Here is a 21,753-nt window from a genome sequence, read left to right on the forward strand (position 1 = left end):
TCCTTTTCCGGGTCCCAACTGGGCTCGTTGGGCGCATGCGCCACTGCAGCTTGGCGGCTCGCGGCTCCTTCTTCCGGCCTCCCCCTTGGGCCGGCTCCCGCAGAAGCGGGGCGAGCGCGGAGCCAAAAGCGAGTGACCTGTGACCCCGGAAGTGGACCTCAGGGTACCAGGGCTTTCCCCGGGCCGGAACCGAGGGAGCCGTCGCCTGCACCCCCAGAGCATCCACCCCACGCCCACCTCTGGATGCCGCCGACGGGTGCCCGGCCCGTGCCCTGCGCCTGCCTGCCGGCCCGGCCCTTGGGAGCAGATCTGGGCCGGGGGTGGGGGCCCGGACCCCGCCTCTGATGCGTCTCCACCCCCGCGCCTGGGTCTCGCACCGCTGACTGCCCGGGCCGGCCCCGCCCCCTGCTCGCACCCGAGCCCCACCGACCTCTCTCCTCCGCTGGGGGAGGCCATGGCGTGAGCGCGAGGCCGGGCCCCGGGGCCCTCGGGCGCCACGCGGGGCATGGGCCGGGGGCCGCCCCCATGAGGGTCCCGGGAGGAGGGCGCGCGCAGCAGCGGCGGGGCCATGGGGTCGCAGGTATTGCAGATCCTGCGCCAGGGGGTGTGGGCCTCGCTCACCGGCGGTTGGTTCTTCGATCCGCACCAGAGCACCTTCTCCAACTGCTTCCACCTCTATGTCTGGATCTTCCTGCTCACCTTTCCTTTCTTGCTGTACATGGTGAGACGCTGCCGCCACCTGTAACCCCCGCCGGGGAAAGGGAGGGCAGATGTCACGGAGGGGTGCAACCTGGCAGGGATTCTGGGCTGTGGCTTGGGCACTAGGATGTAGGAAGAGGACTCAGTGCAGAGTTTGGAGTGTGTGAAGGAGAGGCCAAAAAAATTTTCTGGCCTGGGTGACCTTGAGACCCTCACCTGGTTTCTCTCCAATTAGAAAGAAGACAGGGTTCCCCCACAGGGCTTTCTTATTAGTTGTATGCAGGGGTGATGAAGTCCTGTTGTGAATTTGTGAATCCTAGCCTTGACTGTGGCGGTAGGTCCACCCCACGGGGGCAGGGCTGTGTGAAGAGGGACCTGACTTGCTGCCACCTCCAGGTCCTGCCCCCCAGCTTAATGGTGGCTGGTGTGTACTGCCTTGTGGTGGCTGTCATCTTCGCTACCATCAAGACTGTGAACTATCGGCTGCATGCTATGTTCGACCAGGGCGAGATTGTGGAGAAGCGCAACTCTACCATGGGGGAGCCAGAGGAAGAGCCTGCCCAGGGGGACGGCAATCTGCCCAGGTGGGGCGAGGCAGGGCCTGTGTTGGAAATGGAGGGTCCTTGGTGCCTGGGCCTGAGCACTGGAGGATGGAGAAGGGGCTTAGGGAACATTGGGTCCAAGAACGGTTGAATGTTCTATGATTGGTCCTGGATTTATCACGGGGATCTGTGCGGAGAGTAGAGTGATGGGGATGGTGGGAGAAGTACTATGTGAAGAGGGAAGGTTAGCTGAAAGCTACTGTTCATTTCCACTGCTAGGGACCCTGGAGTGGAGATGACAGTATTTCGAAAAGTGAGTTCCACACCCCCGGTACGCTGTAGCTCTCAGCATTCCGTGTTTGGCTTCAACCAGGTCTCGGTGAGTGGTCCTGGCCCTCTCCCTCCCCCACTCCTCTCCTGAGAGCCTTTCCCAACATGGGTATGTCCTGAGCCTACTTTTTGCCCTGTTTGCTCCTTCGTACTTTTTTTTTCTATTGCTCAGGAGTTGCTGCCCCGGATGGAGGACTCTGGGCCCCTCAGAGGTAGGTGGCGGCTGTTCAGAGCTGAAGGTCGTGGTGTGGAGCAGGGGGTGGCATGTGGAGGCCTTGAGGTCCTGCTGACGCCTCTGGGGCTGTGGTTGCAGACATCAAGGAGCTGGTGCGGGAGCAGGGCAGCAACAACGTGATCGTGACCTCTGCCGACCGAGAGATGCTGAAGCTAAGCTCACAGGAGAAGCTGAGTGAGTGGGCATGATGGCAAGGGCCTGGGGAGAAGACTAGCTGTCTTGTCTTTGAGTCACCCCAACTTTTTCTTCCCTGCGGTCTCTGTGTTCTCTCAGATGGGACCTCCTCAGTGTCCTGCCCCACTGGGTTCTCAGAAAGCGGGGCCATAGGACCCCCTCAGCCACCAGTCCCTTTTGTAGAATGCCATTCTGTCGTCTTCTGTCTTCTTCTCTTCTGATAGTTGGAGACCTTCCCCAGACGCCTCCAGGGGCTGCCCCAGACCCATCTCTCCCCAGCACGGACTCTTCAGAACGTTCTCCCCTGGCTGGAGATGGCGCCCCCTGGAGTGGGAGCAGCGTGGCTGACACTCCCATGAGCCCCCTGCTGAAGGGGAGCCTCAGCCAGGAGCTGAGCAAGAGCTTCCTGACGCTGACCCGGCCCGACCGGGCCCTGGTGAGGACCAGCAGTCGACGGGAACAATGCCGGGGAGCGGGCGGCTACCAGCCCCTGGACCGGCGGGGCTCGGGTGAGCCCACACCCCAGAAAGCCGGCTCCTCGGATTCCTGCTTCAGTGGCACCGACAGGGAAACGTTGAGCAGCTTCAAGAGTGAGAAGACCAACTCGACCCACCTGGACAGTCCCCCGGGTGGGCAGGCCCCCGAGGGCAGCGACACAGACCCACCCTCGGAGGCAGAGCTGCCCGCTTCACCAGATGCCGGGGTCCCCTCAGATGACACGCTGCGTTCCTTTGACACAGTCGTAGGAGCAGGGACGCCTCCGGGCCCGGCTGAGCCGCTCCTGGTTGTGCGGCCCAAGGACTTGGCCCTGCTGCGGCCTAGCAAACGGCGGCCGCCTGTGCGAAGACACTCCCCCGCGGGCCGTGCCCCTCGGCGGTCGCTGCTGGAAGGCGGGGGCTTCTTCGAGGACGATGACACCAGCGAGGGCAGTGAACTGAGCCCGGCCTCCAGCCTCCAGTCCCAGCGCCGCTACAGCACCGACAGCTCCTCGTCCACTTCCTGCTATTCCCCTGAGAGTTCTCGGGGTGCGGCGGGGGGGCCCCGGAAACGACGGGCCCCCCACGGGGCTGAGGAGGGGACGGCTGTGCCTCCCAAGCGGCCCTATGGGACCCAGCGGACGCCTAGTACCGCCAGCGCCAAAACGCACGCCCGCGTGCTGAGCATGGACGGGGCAGGGGGTGATGGCCTGAGGGGCCCCCTGGCTGGCTCCAAGGCTGAGCTGGAGGTCCAGGCGGGGGTGGAGCTGGCAGCCGGTGAGCCCGCTGTGCTGCCCGCCGAGGCCCGCCGGGGACCTGCGGCCAACCAGCCTGGCTGGCGGGGGGAGCTGCAGGAGGATGGTGCTGTGGGGGGAGGTGAGTGCCGGCTCCAGAGCTGGGGGGAGGCGAGCTCGGTAGGGACGTGGGTTTGGGCCAGGGGCAGCTGGAACGGACCTGGTCAGCCTCTGTCTCAGGCAGCAGATGGACAAGGACGCAGCGACCTAGTGACGTTGGCTGCCAAGCACCTCAGATAAGCAAGGCTGGAGTGGTGAGGAGACCGAGGCAGAGACCTCAGGCACCTGGCTCCAGGTCCTGCAGGTAGCACCTGAGCCTCTGCTCTTTGAGGACTCTCAGTAGCCACGCTCATCCTCCTGGGTCGCCAGTGGGGCAGAGCAGATCACGTCCTTGTTTCCACATGTGGAAACTGAGGCCCGAGTGGTTAGGTGACCTGGCTGGGCCACAGAGGCGGGATACGGTTGGACTAGGCCTGACCTTTAACTCCATCCATTCAGGGGCACCTGTCTCCCCCCGTCCCGCAACCCTCCCTCAGGCTCTGTCCAAGCCTCTGTCACTTATGCTCGGGGGGCCTCTCTCTCTGATCAGCTGCCGAGGAGACTGGCAAGCGGGACCGCTCAAGCAGCGTGAGGCGGGCGCAGGCCATCCGGAGGCGTCACAATGCCGGCAGCAACCCCACGCCCCCCGCCTCGCTCATGGGCTCGCCGCCCAGGTGAGCACCTGCCGGCTGCTTGGACGGGGGTGGGGGCCGGCTGGCTCTAAGGGGTGCTGACCATGAGCTGACCCCTCCCCAGCAGCCTGCAGGAAGCTCAGCGGGGCCGGGCTGCCTCCCATTCCCGGGCGCTGACGCTGCCCTCTGCCCTGCACTTCGCCTCCTCGCTGCTGCTCACTCGGGCCGGCGCCAACGTGCACGAGGCCTGTACCTTCGACGACACTTCCGAGGGTGCTGTGCACTACTTCTACGACGAGAGCGGTGAGCCCCTCCCCCGGTCCGTGGCCAAGCCTCCTTCCCTCCCGCTGAGGGTCATTGTCCCAGCAGCTGCGCTCTTGGTGCCCCGGGGCTGGGCTGCCATCCAGGGGAACCCAGCAGAGGGTTTTCCTCACTTGATGGCCCTGGTGCCCACGTGGGTTGGGCCTCGGTGCTTCTGTCCCTGACAGGCTGCCTTGTGTCCCACACCTGTGCCCCAGGCGTGCGGCGTTCCTACACCTTTGGCCTGGCTGGAGGCGGCTACGAGAACCCTGTAGGGCAGCAGGGGGAGCAGGCAGCCAATGGAACCTGGTGAGTCTCCAAGCCTGGGCTCTCCCGGCTCAGCAGCCGATGGGCTGCCATTTCTGGGGAGTTTTCTGTCTTCCTTCTTTGGGCTGGGCAGGGGCAGCTCAGACCTCTAGGAGGAGAGGAGGGTGGGCGGCGGTGAAGGGCAGGGAGCGGTGAAGGGTGGGCCTGCAAGGGTCCCTTGGGTCTCTGGCTCCGTGGCACTTCCAAGCAGGAGGCTTCCAGGGCCTTCTAGGAGGCCCAGGACTTGGGAGGGAGGCACTTCTGCCACCTCACTGCTCTGGACAGCCCCGTGCTCCTGGGTATTTGAGCAGCTCCCTTGGGCCCCCAGTCATGGCCTGGCCTTGGCCTCGACCCCATTCCATTCCCAGCCTCACCCACAGCCCCGACCCTCACGGCTGCTCTTCCCACAGGGACCGCCACTCGCATTCCTCTAGCTTCCACTCGGCTGACGTCCCAGAGGCGACAGGTGGCTTGAACCTGCTGCAGCCGCGGCCCGTGGTCCTGCAGGGCATGCAGGTGCGCCGAGTGCCCCTGGAGATCCCAGAGGTAAGGAGCCAGCGTCGGGGAAGGACCTGCGGGGGGAGAGGTGCAGACCACCGAGCATTCACCCAGGCACCAGGAGGGACAGGTCACCCTGAGTGAGGGCTCCAGGGGCCCTGAGGTAGCTGTCTTGACCTTTGATGGCCAGCACAGGGTGCACAGGTCCTGGACCTGAATGGCTCAAGGAGTCGCTTATTTACTCGTTCAACGAACGTGTCTGGAATAGTTTTTTTTACCCTGGAGGGGCCCCCAGTTAGTGGGGACGGTGGGTGTTAGCGGTGGCACCTGCAGAAGGGGCAGTTGAGCTCACCTGGCGGTGGCAGCGCCGCCCCCTGTGCTGGGCGCCTGGCGCGGGGGGTCTTGAGGCGTGCTGTTCGAGCTTGTCCATCCCAGCAGAGCTAGTGAGAGCGCCTCCTTTCATTCCTGAAAGCATCCCGACGTGAGCAATAACTGATGTGGTCGGCCAGGGAATAACAGAAGTACTAGAGATGTATGAAACACAGACTCAGAGTTAAACAGCAGTCGTGAAAGTAGCACCCACACACCCAGGGCCACAGAGGGGCCATGGGCGGCGCCCAGAAGCCCCACGTGCCCCTTCCTGATGCGTTTATTCTCCTGACGGTCACGTGGGGTAGCAGTGGTGTCCTTCCACAGCCGAGGGTCTCCTCCAGAGGCAGGGGCCGTGCTGCTGGGCTCTCCGGAGCCCGGCACAGGGACAGGCTCGTAGTTGTATCCCGTAAACACTTGTTGAATTAAAGACACGAGAAGCCCAAAGAGGTTAAGTAGTTGGTCCAGGGCCTCACAGCGCTGGCACTGGCACCCAGGCCTGTCCTCAGGGCCAGCGCTCCATGTGCTCCAGGGTAGGGGGTCAGAGTGACCTTGAGGGCTCTGTCTGGGAGGAGGGTAGTGTTTGTGCTGGCTCCTGAAGGATAAGGTGGATTTCTCTGAGCCCAGGAAGAGGCGGGAGATGCTTGCTGCCTGAGTGGGGAAGACAGACACAGGAGCTAGTAACCCTGGCGTCCAGCACCCCCGGAAGCCCCCACGGCCACTGAGCCCCGTCCTGGGAAGCTGGAGGAAGGAGTAGGCCCTTGGATGGAGGGTCAGGGCAGGCCGTGGGGCTGCTACATGGTGGGGACTTTCTGTGTTGACCAGCCAGTGTGCGCTGGGGGGTGGCAGTGGACCACGGGGGCGGGGGGTGCGGGGCTGATGGCCGCGGCCATGGGGACCGCAGTTTGACCTGCTGGACCAGGACTCCCTGCACGAATCCCAGGAGCAGACACTGATGGAGGAGGCGCCGCCCCGGGCCCAGCACAGCTACAAGTACTGGCTTCTTCCCGGCCGCTGGACCTCTGTGCGCTACGAGCGGCTCGCCCTGCTGGCCCTGCTGGACCGGTGAGCACCCATCCCCTTAGCCCCCAGTCCTTGATCATCCCTGGCCCCTGGCCTTCCAGACTCTGAATGTGTGGAGACTGTCATGGCAACGGAGAACCTAACTGCTGGGGTCGCTGAGGGTGCGTGGAGAGCTGGAGTCTGCAGTGGGATTTCTTTAGGTTCTTCTGGGTGCAGAGGGGTGGCCAAGGGGGTGGTGCTCTGGTCGCTCCTCTCCCAAAGCTTTGCTGGAGACATTGTTCCTGTTCACTGTGTTGTTCTTTATTTGCTTCTGGGTGAGTGTCAATTAAACTGAATCCTGTACCCTGAAAAAGCTAACGAACCATTTGAGCGTTCCCTTTTTTCGGGAGGAAACTGAGGCCCAGAAAGTGAGAGAGACCAGATGATGTTTGTTGTGTGGGTGAATGATTTGGGCCTGGAACCTGTGTCCTGGCTTCCTGTGCTCTGGATTTCTCCCGGTGCTGTGAGCGGTGTTTTGGGGGCATCGCCTGTGTGCGTAGCATGGCGAGCGGGAGCCGGAGATGGGCAGATCCCAGAGTGGTGGCACCTGAGGCTTCAGGGTCTAGAGGGGGCAGAGACTGGGATCGGATGCAGGGTAGCAGTGCGGTGGCTTCCTGGCGCGGGTGCCACCTGGCCCTGGCCCTGAGAGGGCACAGCTTCGCATACTCAGGATGACGGCTGGCGTGGACACCGGCCTGGACATGGGCCTTTGTGGCTGGGTCCTGTTTCCCCCATCCCCTAACCCCTTGCCCCACTAGCAGGTGAGGAGGTGGGTGTGCTCTGACCCTGCTGTCTCTCCAGGACACGGGGGCTGGTGGAGAACATTCTCGGTGTCGGCCTGAGCAGCCTCGTCGCCTTCCTGGGCTACCTGCTGCTGCTCAAGGGCTTCTTCACCGACATCTGGGTGTTCCAGTTCTGCCTGGTGATCGCCTCCTGCCAGTATTCCCTGCTGAAGGTCAGGCCTGGCTTCCTGAGTCTCTTCCCTCCCATCTCTTCCCAGATGCACCCCCCTTCCCAGGACCCCTATTGAGCGGGTTGAGCTCGAAAGCAGATAAGATGCTTCAGATCCCCTGTAGCCACCCCCCATCTTACAAATGAGAGAACTGAAGCTCAGGACAGTTCAGGGGCCTGCCCTGGTCATTCATAAGGGCCCAGAAGTGGAATCGAACAGATCCTGGGGCCTCTGACCCTCCCGTGGGCGCTGGCTCTCATCACCAGTGTAGCTCTTGTCTCTTGCAGAGCGTCCAGCCTGATGCAGCATCCCCCATGCACGTGAGTACCAGCAGAGCAGCACCTTTCCCCGCGAGGCTCAGGCCTGGGCCCTGGGCGGGGCTGAGACCAGGTGGGGAGGGGGTCGGGTGGGGGAGAGGCAGGCCTCCCTCACCACCCCCGTCACCCCTAGCTCCTTGGTCCTTCTGCCCCCAGCCTGCCAAGCTTTTTATCTTGGACCCAGGGCCAGGCACGGGACACGTGAGCGTGTGTGTGTGCACGTGCAAGTAGGGTGTTCAGTAGGGGAGGCCCGGCTCCTCACAGGCCCCCCTTCCCAGGGCCACAACTGGGTGATCGCATACAGCCGGCCTGTCTACTTCTGTATCTGCTGTCTGCTCATCTGGCTGCTGGACGCCCTGGGCTCAGCTCAGCCTTTCCCGCCTGTCCCCCTCTACGGCCTCACGCTCTTCTCCGCCTCCTTCTTCTTCTGCGCCCGTGATGTAGCCACTGGTAAGGCCGGGCAGGGTTGCGGTTGCCCGGGGAGCGAGGCCCCAAGGGTGGGCCGAGGGGCAGCCTGCAGGCTGACTGGCCTCCGCTTCCCCTCCCTGCCAGTGTTCACCTTGTGCTTCCCGTTCGTCTTCCTCCTGGGCCTCCTGCCCCAGGTGAACACCTGTCTCATGTACCTGCTGGAGCAGATAGATATGCACGGCTTTGGGGGCACAGGTATGGGGCCCACGGGTGGCTCGGGGGTGAGGAGGCAGTGTGGGGCCCAGGAGGGGCTATGGATTATGGCTGCGGCTCTGGCTGTTTGCTGAGCCTTCTCCCGTGGCTACATGGTGGATGCTGAGAGCCCATCTCTTCCCCTCCCCTCCCTTCCCCTCCTGTCCCCTCCGCAGGCAAGTGGTTTAAACCCAAGAATGCCAGGGGTTCCGAAGGCCTCTCTGGGCTGGGGGAAGCAGAGAACAGTGGGCTGGGGACGGGGTCTGGGGGAGTTGAGCGGCAGCGGGGGGCGGTGGGGTGGGCGGCCGGCAGGTAGGAGCTGGGCTTTACTAAAGGCTGCCGCTCACCTCGCAGCCGCCACCAGCCCACTCACTGCGGTCTTCAGCCTCTCCCGCAGCTTGCTGGCCGCTGCTCTGCTCTACGGCTTCTGCCTCGGAGCCATCAAGGTAGGGATGACCTGTCGGTGGCGGGCATACCGAAGCCCAGGGGGTTGTTGAGACAGGGCTGTGAATTGGGCTCAGCAGTGGCTTCTCCCACGGTTGGGGGGGGGCACCCTCACCGCCCCCCGCCGCCATGCTTACCCTCATCCCCTCTGACCAGCATGGGTTCTCTCCCCAGACTCCTTGGCCAGAACAGCACGTCCCCGTCCTTTTCTCTGTCTTCTGTGGCCTCCTGGTGGCGCTGTCCTACCACCTAAGCCGGCAGAGCAGTGACCCCACCGTGCTCTGGTGGGTGCCCGCATGTACCTGTCTATGTGCGCACGTGTATACGTGTTTGCGTGTGTCTGTGCGTGTGTGTCTGTGCATGGCAGGGGTCGGGGGGGTGTCTGTGGGAGGAGGGGCCACCTCGCCAGACCCAGGCCCCTGACTCTTCTCATGCCCCCCCAGGTCTCTGATCCGGAGCAGGCTCTTCCCTGAGCTGGAGGAGCGGAGCTTGGAGACGGCCCGCGCCGAGCCCCCAGACCCACTGCCAGACAAGATGCGTCAGTCAGTGGTGAGGACCGGGAGTGTCAGGGTCTAGTCTTGGGGTGCGGGGGTGTGGTCAGCCACTGGGTGGCGGGGACACCCAAGCTGGTGTTTCCTGACCCTGCAGCGTGAGGTCCTGCACTCTGACCTGGTGATGTGTGTGGTGATTGCTGTGCTCACCTTTGCCATCAGCGCCAGCACCGTCTTCATTGCCCTGAAGGTTCGTGTGGCGCAGACCACCCCTCCCCCTCCCCCCACCTCAGTCTCTGCCAGAGCCCGATTGCCCTGAGGGCCTGGGCAGCCATGGCCTCACGTCCTTCTCCGCCCCTGGCTGACCTGTACCAGGTGGCCCCGTGGCCCTGTGGCCTGTTTCCCTTGGCTGAGCCTCCCACCTCTCCCTCTTGCAGTCCGTGCTGGGTTTTGTGTTGTATGCGCTGGCTGGGGCCGTGGGCTTCTTCACACATTACCTGCTGCCGCAACTCCGCAAACAGCTGCCCTGGTTCTGCCTGTCACAGCCTGTGCTGAAGCCTCTGGAGTACAGCCAGTACGAAGTGCGCGGTGAGTGCCCCCCGCCCTGGGCTGGGACCCCTCCACCCCTCCTGCCCTGATTTCCAAGCGGACCTGCAGCCTGATGGGAGCACAGGCCTCGAAGCTCAGAGTGCCAGCAGGGGGCAGCCTCTGCCCACACCGCCCTGTTCGCGCTGGCGCTGGCCCTGCGGCCCCTTCACTGCCCTCTGTACCCACTCCTGCGCCCGCTTCAGCCCATGCCTCACTTTCACCCTGCCTGCTCTGTCCTTTTCCCACCTGCCTTGCGGTCTCTGAGGAAATGGGAGAAGTAGAACTCCAGGGCCTTAAAGGGACATGTTGTCGATAATTACAAGCTGGCTACCAATGAACTACACCAGCTTGGCATGCATTTTCACTTGGATTCTGCAACACAAACACCCCTGAGCCTATATTTAAGCATCTGGATTTGTTTACTCTTTTTTTTTTCTTTAATATTTACTTGCTTATTATTTTGGCTGCTCCGGGTCTTAGTTGTGGCACACGGGATCTTCATTGTGGCTTGTGGGATCTTTAGTTGCAGCATGTGGACTCTTAGTTGCAGCATGCATGTGGGATCTAGTTCCCCGACCAGGGATCGAAGCCGGGCCCCCTGCATTGGGAGCGCGGAGTCTTACCCACTGGACCAAAAGGGAAGGCCATAAACATCTGGATTTGTTATGCGAAGGTCCACATGCCTTTTTTTCCATAGACAATGAAGGATTTTGCCCACTGGGCCAGCATCTCCGTGTGGCTGCAGTCAGCTCGAGCCAAGTGGCAGGGGCCCCTTCCAAAGGGCCCTGAGGCTGAGGATCACTGTGTACTTGGGCCTCACCCAGCCCGCCCTGGCTCCGGTGGGCACCTGGGGTGTCGTCATCAGCCTTTATTTCACAGGCAGCCATTGAATGGGCAGAGCACCTGCCCTAAGCCCCCAACACACCCGACCTGGGCCTCATCGCCCTCATCTGGGCTGCTAGGGATCAACCCCCGCCCCGCAACCGCTCAGAGTCTCTAGGGACCCAGAATGCCACATTCCCCACGCCCTGGGGTTTGCCGTCTGTCCAGGTTCCCTTGGAGAGCACACCTGTCCTGCCCCGTGGTTGGAGGGGAATGTGGAGGACCCGGTGCTAGGCAGCAGTCCCACCTTCCCACCTTTTGCTGCAGGTGCTGCCCAGGTGATGTGGTTTGAGAAGCTGTACGCCGGCCTGCAGTGTGTGGAGAAGTACCTCATCTACCCTGCGGTGGTGCTCAACGCCCTCACAGTGGACGCCCACACGGTCGTCAGCCACCCGGACAAGTTCTGTCTCTAGTGAGGACCGCCAGCCCCCTGCCATCCCACCGTCTACATCTCCGTGTGACACGGGGGGAAACTGAGGCCCAGAGAGGGAAGGACACCTGCCTCAGTTGCCCAGCAAGCTTAAGTAGGCCCCCAGCTCCTGACACCCTTTCTGGTGAAGCAGCTGCCTCTTCAAGAGCAGATGTGTCTCTCCAATGTGTCTGAAGGGGGTGACCTCTTTAGAGAGCAGAGACGAAGAGTCACTGGCCCAGAAGAGCAGGGCCCTGCCCAACAGAGCCCAGGCCAGGGCCAGCAAGGGATGGGCACCCACACCCACTGTGCCGAGTCTCCGCCCAGTGCCTAACACCCACCCCTCGCCCACAGCTGCCGGGCGCTGCTGATGACCGTAGCTGGGCTGAAGCTGCTGCGCTCGGCTTTCTGCTGCCCACCCCAGCAGTACCTGACCTTGGCCTTCACCGTCCTGCTGTTCCACTTCGACTACCCGCGCCTCTCCCAGGGCTTCCTGCTCGACTACTTCCTCATGTCCCTGCTCTGCAGCAAGGTGAGACTGTGCAGCAAGACTCCAGGCTGTGCAGCGGGAGCAGGCCTCTCGTGCCTTGGTGCGGGAGACCTTCCCCAGTCCACGTTAGCCACACTGGGGGCCTTCGCAGCGGCTCCTGGCGGGGCAGCCAGCATGCTGAGGTTTAAAGCGGGTAAGTGGTTTGCCTCAGGTCTCCTGGAGAATTGGTGGTCAGCTGGGATTTGAACAAAGGACCGTTACCCGGCTCTGCTGGAGGTCTGCAGTGGTGCCTGCAGGGCGACCCCAGCGCAGGCCTGAGCTTTCAGCTCACTCATGTGGGCATTCTAGTCTGGTTTCTGGCCTGGCCCAGGATGGTGGCGATCCAGACTGTGTCCCCCTCTGAGGGCAGGACCTGTGACTGTCTCTTAACTCTTGGTACCACAGTTGAGGCCCAGCCTCATCACTGAGAGTGGTGTGGCCTGAGCAAGTCATTTAACTGCTCTACCTTCTCGAACCTCAGTTTTCTTATCTGAGAAATGGGACAGCAGTAGGAGGCTCCCGGCGTGGTTCTACGAACTAAATGGCTAACGCCCCCTTGGCTGCTCTGTCTGGAGCTGCTGATGGTATCGGGGGGTTTCGAGGCAGGTCCAGAGAGTAAGGGCTGGGAGTGATCTTGAGCTTGACTCCCATGTAGGCAGCAAGTGGCGTAGCCCCAAGGCTCTGAGTGGGTACTTGGTGGACCCTCCCTCTCTGTGAGTGATCTGCGTATCTTTTACCTTCCCCCCTTCCAACCCTGCAGCTGTGGGACCTGCTGTACAAGCTGCGTTTTGTGCTGACCTACATCGCGCCCTGGCAGATCACGTGGGGCTCGGCTTTCCACGCTTTTGCCCAGCCATTCGCCGTGCCACGTACCCAGCCTGCCGCCTGCTGCCTGGGTGTGGGTGTGCAGGGAGGACCGTGGCCTGGATGGGGCTGGGGGCCGCCAGGCGGGTTGGCAGGGGGTGTGGGGCTAGTGAGGGAGGCCGGGGAGGGTCCTGCGTGCCTGCCACCTCCTTGACTCGTGCCCAGACTCGGCCATGCTGTTCGTTCAGGCCCTGCTCTCCGCACTCTTCTCCACGCCGCTCAACCCCCTGCTGGGTAGCGCCGTCTTCATCATGTCCTATGCGCGGCCCCTCAAGTTCTGGGAGCGCGACTACAAGTGAGTCTCGTGGGACACAGAAGCAAGTTCCGGGGGCGTCCCTGAGTGGGACTTGGCAGAGGAGCGGGATGGCTGCACCGGGGGACAGGTTGCTGGGAGACGGGAAGGAGTTTGGAGCCCAGGCTGGGTGGGGCGCTGCGGGCTTCAGGGAGGTGGCTGATCTGAACGGGGCAAAACTCGAGCCAGGCTGAGGCCTCGGGCTCACACCCTGGGCTTCCTGGCTGTGTGGTCCCGGGTGAGTCCCCTCATGTCCCTGAGTCTCAGCCTCCCCCTCTGTCATGGGGCTGTCGTGGTGTCTGCCTCAGAGCGCAGGGGTGCGGGTTCGGAGGGGAGGTGTTTGGGGCTGCCGGGAGCAGTCGTCTGAGCCCTGGGCAGCCTCGCCCTCTTGGCCACCTGTGTTGCCGCCCTCTCTCTGAACAGCACTAAACGTGTGGATCATTCCAACACCCGCCTGGTCACACAGCTGGACCGGAACCCTGGTGTGTACCCGGCCATCGGGGGCTTTAGGGCGGGGCCTTCCTGGAGGGAGCCTTGCTCACTTGTCACGTTGTCCATCTGTCCGTCCATCCTGGGTCCCAGGAGCTGATGACAACAACCTCAACTCGATCTTCTATGAGCACTTGACTCGCTCGCTGCAGCACACGCTGTGTGGGGACCTGGTGCTGGGCCGCTGGGGCAACTACGGCCCCGGCGACTGCTTTGTCCTGGCCTCCGACTACCTCAACGCCCTGGTGCACCTCATCGAGGTCGGCAATGGCCTCGTCACCTTCCAGCTGCGTGGCCTAGAGTTCCGGGGTGAGTCACGGGGCCGAGTTTGACAGTGTGTCGGGACTGGACTCCAGCCCTGCTCTGCCCCGGTGTGCTGGGCGCCTTGAGCAAGGGGCTCTCCCCGCCGGGCCTGGGTCTCCTAGTCCGAGCAGCGAGGCGGCAGGCTGTCTCCGGCCCAGCCCCGTCCCTGTCCTGACTGCGGCAGGTCTGTAGCGACCAGGCTGCTCTGATGAAAGCTCGGACCTGGAGCTCCCGCTGGCCTGCTCTGCGGTCTCAGGCCAGGACCAGGCTGGGGGGCCACACATAAGCCCTGGTGAGTGAGCCGGCTCCTTGCCCTCAGGAAGCTGTACCTGGCAGATGCCAGCTTCAGAAGGGGCTCACAAGTGCAGAGGGGCTCTAGGCACAGCTCGCGAGCAACATGAGCCTGAGCTTCAGTCTTTGCGTCTGTAGATGAGGGACCAGACCCTGTCCCCTCCGCCCAACCCTCAACGCCCCAGTTCCACCCCACCGTGGCCACTGGGAGTCAGGAGGAGAAAGGGGCTTGTTTGTTAAGCGGTTCACTTAGTAATGGTTACTCGCGTCGCATCTCGGGGAGGTGCCTGGGCACTGTCTGGGGAGGAGGTAGGCTGGGGTGTCCCTGTGGCCCCCTGGCTGGAGCCCCCCTTCCCCGCAGGTACATACTGCCAGCAGCGTGAGGTGGAGGCCATCACAGAGGGCGTGGAGGAGGATGAGGGCTGTTGCTGCTGCGAGCCTGGCCACCTGCCGAGGGTCCTGTCCTTCAATGCCGCCTTCGGGCAGCGCTGGCTGGCCTGGGAAGTGACGGCCAGCAAGTACGTGCTGGAGGGCTACAGCATCAGCGACAACAACGCGGCCTCCATGCTGCAGGTCTTCGACCTCCGCAAGATCCTCATCACCTACTACGTCAGGGTATGAGGGGCAGGGGTCCCCGCCGGTGCGTGCTCACTGGCCAGGAGCATCCCGAAGGCCATCCTCTGGATCCTTGGGAGCCTGTTTTGCCCAAGGGAAGCAGAGGCCTCAGAGAGTTTAATCAGCCTCCGAAGTGTCACTGTTGGACAGCGGGCCTCAGAGGCCCATGTGACTCTGATGGTGGGGAGCCCGGGGCGGGGGGGCCTCCTGTCACCCTCCTCCAGGAGGCTCACGTGGGGTGGTGAGTCCTGGGGGCCGGTGGGCAGCACGTGCACAGATCCTCTCTCTGGTCCGAAGGGAGCCGTGGATTGGGTTCTGGGAAGCTTGAGGTATTGCCTTCTTTGCTGTGCCTGTCAACCCCCTTGAGAAGTGGGGATTCTCGCAGTTCTGTGAGGTGGCAGGGATGATGAGGGCGCTACAGGAGTGGGGTGAGTAAGGGTCACAGGTCCCCTCATGCTCTCTTAGCATCTGCCCTGGGGCTTGTCGTGGGCCCAGAAGGGGTGGCCTGTTGGAGTCCAGGTGAGCCTGCCCACCTGAGGTTCTCTCTAGGGCAGTCCTGTGCATCCCCCGGCTGTCCTTCGCTGCCAGTGGGCACCCCATCTGTGTCGCTTGTCAGAGAAACTGTACTTTCTCTACTGTGGATGTTTCCACCCGTCCACTCCTAGGGAAGGGTTTGTGAGCCCGCCCCATCCTTATTGTCACCAAGAAAGAGGCTGTGGTCCAGAAAAAGACATTCCCAGCTGCAGGTCACCCAGGGGTTACAATCCTGTCCACCTTCCTCTCCCCATCTCGGGAGAGGCGCTCCTGCCCAGGTCTCCCCAATTCCTCCCTCTCGGCCAGTGTAGGCTTCTCGTGGTGGTGCAGCAGACCCCAGCCAGGCCCCCAGCTAGCAGGCTGAGATGAGCGCCGCCCCTGCCCAGCTTCTTGAGGGGAAGCCGACTTGCTGCAGCTGCCTCAAAGGCTGGGCAGAATCACGGCCATGTGGAGGCGCCTGGAGGACCCAGGGAAGGCTCTGCCCAGTTTGGAGTGTGGGCTGAAGTTTGGAAGGATGAATGGGGGCTGCTGAGGCGGAGCCTGGGGGGAGGCAGGTGTGCAGGGCAGCCCCACGGGCCTGGGGCAGTTCAGGGATGTGTCCCATCCAGCCCTGGGCTTGGCAGACCAGGCGGAGCCTTCCTGTGCAGATTTAGCCCCCCTTGGCACCTCCCACCCCTATGTCCTTCCGTGAAAGTCACTAAGTGCAGTTGCGTGAGAGATTCAGTGCAACTCTCGTGGCCACGGAGACACTGGCCCTGACATCCACCTGCAGCCAAGCCTTGGGGTGCTCTTAGCATTTCCAAGCCCAGGCACATTCATTCTGCTGTTTGATTCTTTTAGTAACTCTTGGAAGAGGCGAGGTCAGTGTAATCGGCCCCTTTCACAGTTGAGAAAACTGAGGCTCACAGACCCATCCTTGCGGTTAGGTGGGATGAAGGCAGAAAAGATGCCGCAGTTGTGATGCTTATGAAGATTCAGTGAGCTGCCCCACGTGAAACACTGAGCAGAGCCACTGAGCTGCCAGCAAATGCTTGCAGGCGGGCGCTGTTACTCCTGAGAACCACTCTAAAGCCTGGGCCCCAGGATTGCTGGTTCCGTAGAACACCATGTGGTTGTGCAAGTTAATGGAGCACTTCTGTGTGCCAGGCCAGCTCCTCCCCCGGTCCCCAAAGTTTTTTTTTCTGGTTCTTCTTGGGGGCTGTGGCGATGCCCTCTGAGCAAGAAGGTCAGTCTGGAGCCAGTCTGCCTGGAGCCCAAGCTGCCCCACAGCCCTCCTGCCCCATTCACCCCGTTAGGCTCCTGGTGCCCCTTCCTCTTGGTAAGGGGGCACCCAGCCCTCCCCAGACTGCCCACTCACCTGCCACAGCCGAGGCAATGCTGGGGCCAGGCTCCCAGCTACCAGGCAAGCTGCTGTGTGCCGGGAACCGAACTGATGAGGCTCCGCCTATAGCCATGGCCTCCAGGTGTCCCCACCATCACCACCCAGGGAGCTATTTGAGGCCCTTGGCTCTTCCTGGCTTGTACTGTGGCCATTTTGCCCAGGCTCTTAGCCTTCTCATGTCTACCAGAGCCATCCTGCTGGACTCCTACTGCCTAGGTGCCCTCTGTTCATGGCCAGCTGCGTCAGCCTCCCCAGCTCTGGACTTCCCACCCCTTCCCCAGGCAGAAGCCCAACCTGTTGGCTCCATCCCAGGGCAGCACACAGAATCCCAGTAACCTCACTGGCTGCCAGCTGCCGGCCTCACACTGCCCATCCGTGCCGGCTGTGTCAGCTGCCTACTTCCAAGAGCTCCTCTCTATTTGCCCAAACCCCTGCTTAGAAGCCAGCAGAAACTCTTAAAGGGTCCAGGAGCCCCAGACTTTGGGCACAGACGCCGTGCCTCTGGCTTTTTTCTGAGGGGAAGCCCTGTGGCTGTCACACTTCAGCTGCCTCAAGGGGCCCAAGACCTAGGGGCACTTAGGCCCCACTGGCCTGCAGGCAGCCCCACGACCTTAGTCTGACCTTTCGGGGCCTCTGAGGTCTGGATGCCACAGCATCGTGGTATTGTGGTGCTGGCCAGCTCACCCTGCCCTGGTGTGTAACTGCGGGCAAGTCTGTCGTCTGTCTGGGCCTCAGTTCCCCTTACAAACGGCAGGAGGGAAGGGCAAGCGTCCGAGCACTTGCCACAGTGCACCACCGTCCAGGGGATGCTCCGTGAGGAGGGCTACTTCCCGTCAGCTTTCCCCTTCCCCCTCCCTGGCCGAGAGAAGGGCAGCAGACTTGCCTGTGGGGCTTCAGGGAGCTGAGATGGGACACAGGACGGGTGTCCTGGGAAGCCGACTTCAGCTCAGTCTAAGGGAGAAGCCTCTTTTTTTTTTCTGGCCACGCCGCATGCCTTGTGGGGTCCTAATTGCCTGACCCGAGATCGAACCCCGGGCCTTGGCAGCGAAAGCATGGAGCCCTAATCACCGGACCGCCAGGGAGTTCCCACGGAGAAGCCTCTTCACCCCGACGCCGTCTCCTGCAGTGGCCAGGGCGAGGGCACTCCCGCGGTCACTGACCCCAGCCCTCTCCTCCCAGAGCATCATCTACTATGTGAGCCGCTCTCCAAAGCTGGAGGCCTGGCTGAGCCACGAGGGCATCGCGACAGCCCTGCGTCCTGTGCGGGCACCTGGCTATGCTGACTCAGACCCCACCTTCTCGCTGAGCGTGGATGAGGACTACGACCTTCGCCTCTCTGGCCTCTCGCTGCCCTCCTTCTGCGCCGTGCACTTGGAGTGGATCCAGTACTGCGCTTCCCGGCGCGGCCAGGTCCGGCCACCGCTACCCTGGGGCTGCCTTCTCCCCCTCGGCCTCCCCCGTCCCCGTGCAGGTTCTTCTCACCCTCAGCCTCCCTTGGCCTGGGCCCCAGCCCCCACCCCAAGTTCCCTGTCCCAGGTCTGAGCTGGGCTCTGGGGACGGGGGTCCTTGTGCCGCAGCCTGTGGACCAGGATTGGAACTCGCCGCTGGTCACGCTGTGTTTTGGCCTGTGTGTGCTGGGCCGCCGGGCCCTGGGGACAGCTTCACACAGCATGTCGGCCAGGTGAGTGCCCGCAAGTCCAGCCGGGCCTGTCGCTCTCCCCTCCTCTACCTCCATGAAGAGCTCTGGGCCTCTGGCCTCAGCCCCCCAGGGGCCACATCAGTCCTTCCTTCAGTGTGGCTCTTTTACCCATTGTGACCTTGCCTGCTCCTCACCGCCCTGTGAGGGACATGGGCAGAGATTGACCTTGTCAAGATGGCGAAACTGAGGCCCAGCATAAAGAGCGGTCTCCGCTCTGACCCCTGCACGTAGAGTCAGAGCTCAGGAACCCGGGAGCCCCCTGTGCATTCGCCTCCCCTCCTCCTCTTCCCCAGCCTGGAGCCCTTCCTCTACGGCCTGCACGCCCTGTTTAAGGGGGACTTCCGTATCACCTCCCCGCGCGATGAGTGGGTCTTTGCCGACATGGACCTGCTTCACCGCGTGGTGGCACCTGGGGTTCGCATGGCCCTCAAGCTTCACCAGGTAGGGAGAGGTGTGCCCAGGCAGGGTGGGCGGGGGCGAAGTCTCTGCCCAGGCCAGGGGCCGCCGACCTCAGCCCTCCGTCCTCCCCGCAGGACCACTTCACGTCCCCAGATGAGTATGAGGAGCCGGCCGCTCTGTATGACGCCATCGCAGCCAACGAGGAGCGGCTGGTCATCTCTCACGAGGGCGACCCGGCCTGGCGCAGCGCCATCCTCAGCAACACGCCCTCGCTCTTGGCGCTGCGGCACGTCTTGGATGACGCCTCCGACGAGTACAAGATCATCATGCTCAACCGGCGCCACCTCAGCTTCCGTGTCATCAAGGTGGGGACGGCCGCTCGCCCGACCCGGCCCCCTTCCTGGCGCGGCCTCCTGACCCCCGCGTGTGGCCTCCGCAGGTGAACCGCGAGTGCGTGCGCGGCCTGTGGGCCGGGCAGCAGCAGGAGCTGGTGTTCCTGCGCAACCGCAACCCCGAGCGAGGCAGCATCCAGAACGCCAAGCAGGCGCTCCGCAACATGATCAATTCCTCCTGCGACCAGCCGCTGGGCTACCCCATCTACGTGTCGCCCCTCACCACCTCGCTGGCCGGCAGCCATCCCCAGCTGCGGGCACTGTGGGGCGGCCCCGTCAGCCTGGGCGCCATCGCCCGCTGGCTTCTGCGCAGCTGGGAGAGGTGAGCTCCGACCCCCCGCCTCTAGCCCACAAGGCCGGGGTCACGGGGCAGGAAGCCAGGGCTCGGAGAGAGGAAGCAGCTCTCTCCGGGGTCTGACTGAGGAAGTGCTGGAGCCAGGATTGAGCCCCGAGAGCTGACCCCTTCCCCGAGCTGACCCAGCCGCACACGCTGCACCCTCAGCCGGAGCTGAAGGTGGCCTTTAGCCTGAAGCACCGTTGATGACGCTTCCCTTTTTTTTAAGATTTATTTATTATTTATTTTATTTGTTTTTGGCTGTGTCGGGTCTTAGTTGTGGCACGTGGGATCTTCGTTGAGGCATGCCGTGTCTTTTGTTGCAGCGCGTGGGCTTCTCTCTAGTTGTGGCGAGCGGGCTTCCTCTTCTCTAGTTGTGGCGCGCAGGCTCCGGGGCCTGTGGGCTCTGTAGTTTGCGGCACTCGGGCTCTAGTTGAGTCGCCATGCGGCATGTGGGATCTTAGTTCCCTGACCAGGGATCGAACCCGTGTCCCCTGCGTTGTAAGGTGGAATCTTTACTACTGGACCACCAGGGGAGTCCCCGATAAGCCCTCCCTTAAAAGCCCCGTAGGGACTTCCCTGGTGGTTCAGTGGTTAAGATTCCGTGCTTCCACTGCAGGCGGTGCGGGTTCGATCCCTGGTCAGGGAACTAAGATCCCACGTGCCACGCAGTACGGCCTTAAAAAAAAAAAAGAAAAAAGCCCTGTAAAGTAGATGGCAAAAATCTTTTAGAAATAGGACTCTGGGCTCTGAGATGGTAGGTGACCTGTCTTGGGTTGGGGACTTGTGCGTGTGAGGTCTTTGTATCTCCCACCCCCTACCAACCTCTTCTCCGCCTCCCCTCCCCCAGGCTTCATAAGGGCTGTGGTGCCGGCTGCAACAGCGGCGGGAACGTGGATGACTCGGACTGTGGTGGAGGCGGCGGCTTGACCTCCCTCAGCAATAACCCCCCCTTGGCACACCCCACACCTGAGAACACAGCAGGTGAGCAGGCAGGGCCGCGCTGAACCGCTGAGTGGGGAGGGCAGCCTAGCCGACTGAAGTCTCTGCCCTCTTATCTGTCTCCCACAGGCGGTGGTGACCAGCCCCTCCCACCAGGCCCTGCCTGGGGCCCGAGGCCCTCCCTGAGCGGCTCTGGTGATGGGCGCCCCCCTCCTCTGCTTCAGTGGCCACCCCCTCGGCTCCCTGGACCATCGCCCGCTTCTCCTGCCCCCACTGAGGGTCCCAGGCCCTCAAGGCCCCCTGGCCCTGGCCTTCTTAGTTCTGAGGGTCCCAGTGGGAAGTGGAGCCTGGGGGGTCGGAAGGGGCTAGGGGGATCCGAGGGGGAGCCAGCCTCAGGGAGCCCTAAAGGAAGCACCCCCAAATCTCAGGTAAGGTTCTTACGGGAGGATCGGGTCCTGGGCAGCTCAGGTCTGCTCTCCTACCAACCTATCTCCCCTCCCTCAGGCGCCCCTAGACCTCAGTCTCAGCCCGGACATCAGCACCGATGCCTCGCCCTCCAGAGCAGTGCAGGACATTCCTTGCTTGGACAGCAGTGCTCCTGAGAGTGGCACGCCCACTGGGGCCCTGGGCGACTGGCCTGCCCCCGCTGAGGAGCGTGAGAGCCCGGCTGCCCAGCCCCTGCTGGAGCATCAGTACTGAGTGGCCTGGTGCCCTCTGGGTCCCAGCCCAGGATTCAGAAACTTGGACCCCCAGCCTTTGGCCCTTTCTGCTGGACCACAGAACTGAGTGGCTTTGGCTCCCACATGTGAACCCTGACCTCTGGCTGCCTTAGCCAGAGCACCAGAACTGAGTAGCCCAGACCTCTGACCTTGGCCCCTGATCTCTCATCCTAATTCAGGGCCTGGGCTCCCCAAACTGAAGCAGGCAGCATCCCAGCTGGGCCCTAAGAGCCAAACCCATGGGCTGGTCCTGCTTCAAGCCCATGGCCAGGACTGACTTGGCCCCTCGGCCTGCACTGCCTGCTGGGGTAGCCCCTTGGCCTTGGACTTGGGGCTGAAATGTGGGGAGGGGGGTTTCTTTTTCTTTTTTTCTTTTTTTTTTTTTTTTTTCGTGCTTCAGAGACACCAGAATTAATAACACTATTTTTGATTTTGGTTGGTAGTTTCTTCTTCCATCTGGGGGTGTTTGGGTGGCGGGTAAATGAGCACGGAGAGGGGGATGAAAGATGTGGGGCTGGGCTATGATGAAGATCAAGGTTAGACCAGGGTAGGGTTCAAGTAGGACTGGATCCTCTTCCTCACAAGCCTGTTGCCTTTTCAAGCCTTGATCTGCGGTTTGCAGTTGTTCCGTTTCTCACGCCTAAATGTTCAAAGACTTCTAGCTCCAGTGGCAGGTTCCTACAATTGTTAGCCTTGACCTTGGCCAAAGCCTTTCTCTGAACCTCAGTTTCTCCAGTTATAAATAAGAGATAATACCTGTCTAAGGTGTTG

At 62.4% G+C, this 21,753-nt stretch overlaps 1 protein-coding gene across 10 annotated transcripts; it reads left to right on the forward strand.

Moving 5' to 3' along the window:
* The first annotated feature begins 31 nt into the window (after positions 1-31).
* PCNX3 (pecanex 3) lies at positions 32-21,417 on the forward strand. 10 transcript variants are annotated; one of them, XM_036859754.1, is made up of 35 exons: positions 32-721; positions 1,096-1,283; positions 1,521-1,620; positions 1,744-1,783; positions 1,885-1,980; positions 2,205-3,332; positions 3,840-3,963; positions 4,046-4,224; positions 4,440-4,530; positions 4,938-5,073; positions 6,299-6,459; positions 7,258-7,411; positions 7,696-7,728; positions 8,004-8,175; positions 8,278-8,388; positions 8,740-8,831; positions 9,004-9,113; positions 9,273-9,378; positions 9,478-9,570; positions 9,758-9,908; positions 11,058-11,202; positions 11,554-11,731; positions 12,489-12,626; positions 12,781-12,887; positions 13,308-13,366; positions 13,467-13,682; positions 14,329-14,582; positions 17,677-17,907; positions 18,075-18,178; positions 18,490-18,637; positions 18,730-18,960; positions 19,035-19,309; positions 20,172-20,305; positions 20,393-20,691; positions 20,768-21,417. In XM_036859754.1, exons 1-35 carry the CDS (start codon positions 569-571, stop codon positions 20,960-20,962), a joined length of 6,132 nt encoding a protein of 2,043 aa, XP_036715649.1. In that variant the 5' UTR covers positions 32-568; the 3' UTR covers positions 20,963-21,417. The 10 variants fall into 10 exon arrangements, with proteins under 10 accessions (XP_036715649.1, XP_036715652.1, XP_036715653.1 ...); XM_036859757.1 differs by having other exon boundaries at positions 6,317-6,459; XM_036859758.1 differs by having other exon boundaries at positions 6,338-6,459.
* The last annotated feature ends 336 nt before the right edge of the window (positions 21,418-21,753 follow it).

The sequence above is a fragment of the Balaenoptera musculus genome, chromosome 8, assembly GCF_009873245.2.
Source record: "Balaenoptera musculus isolate JJ_BM4_2016_0621 chromosome 8, mBalMus1.pri.v3, whole genome shotgun sequence".
Lineage (NCBI taxonomy): Eukaryota > Metazoa > Chordata > Mammalia > Artiodactyla > Balaenopteridae > Balaenoptera > Balaenoptera musculus.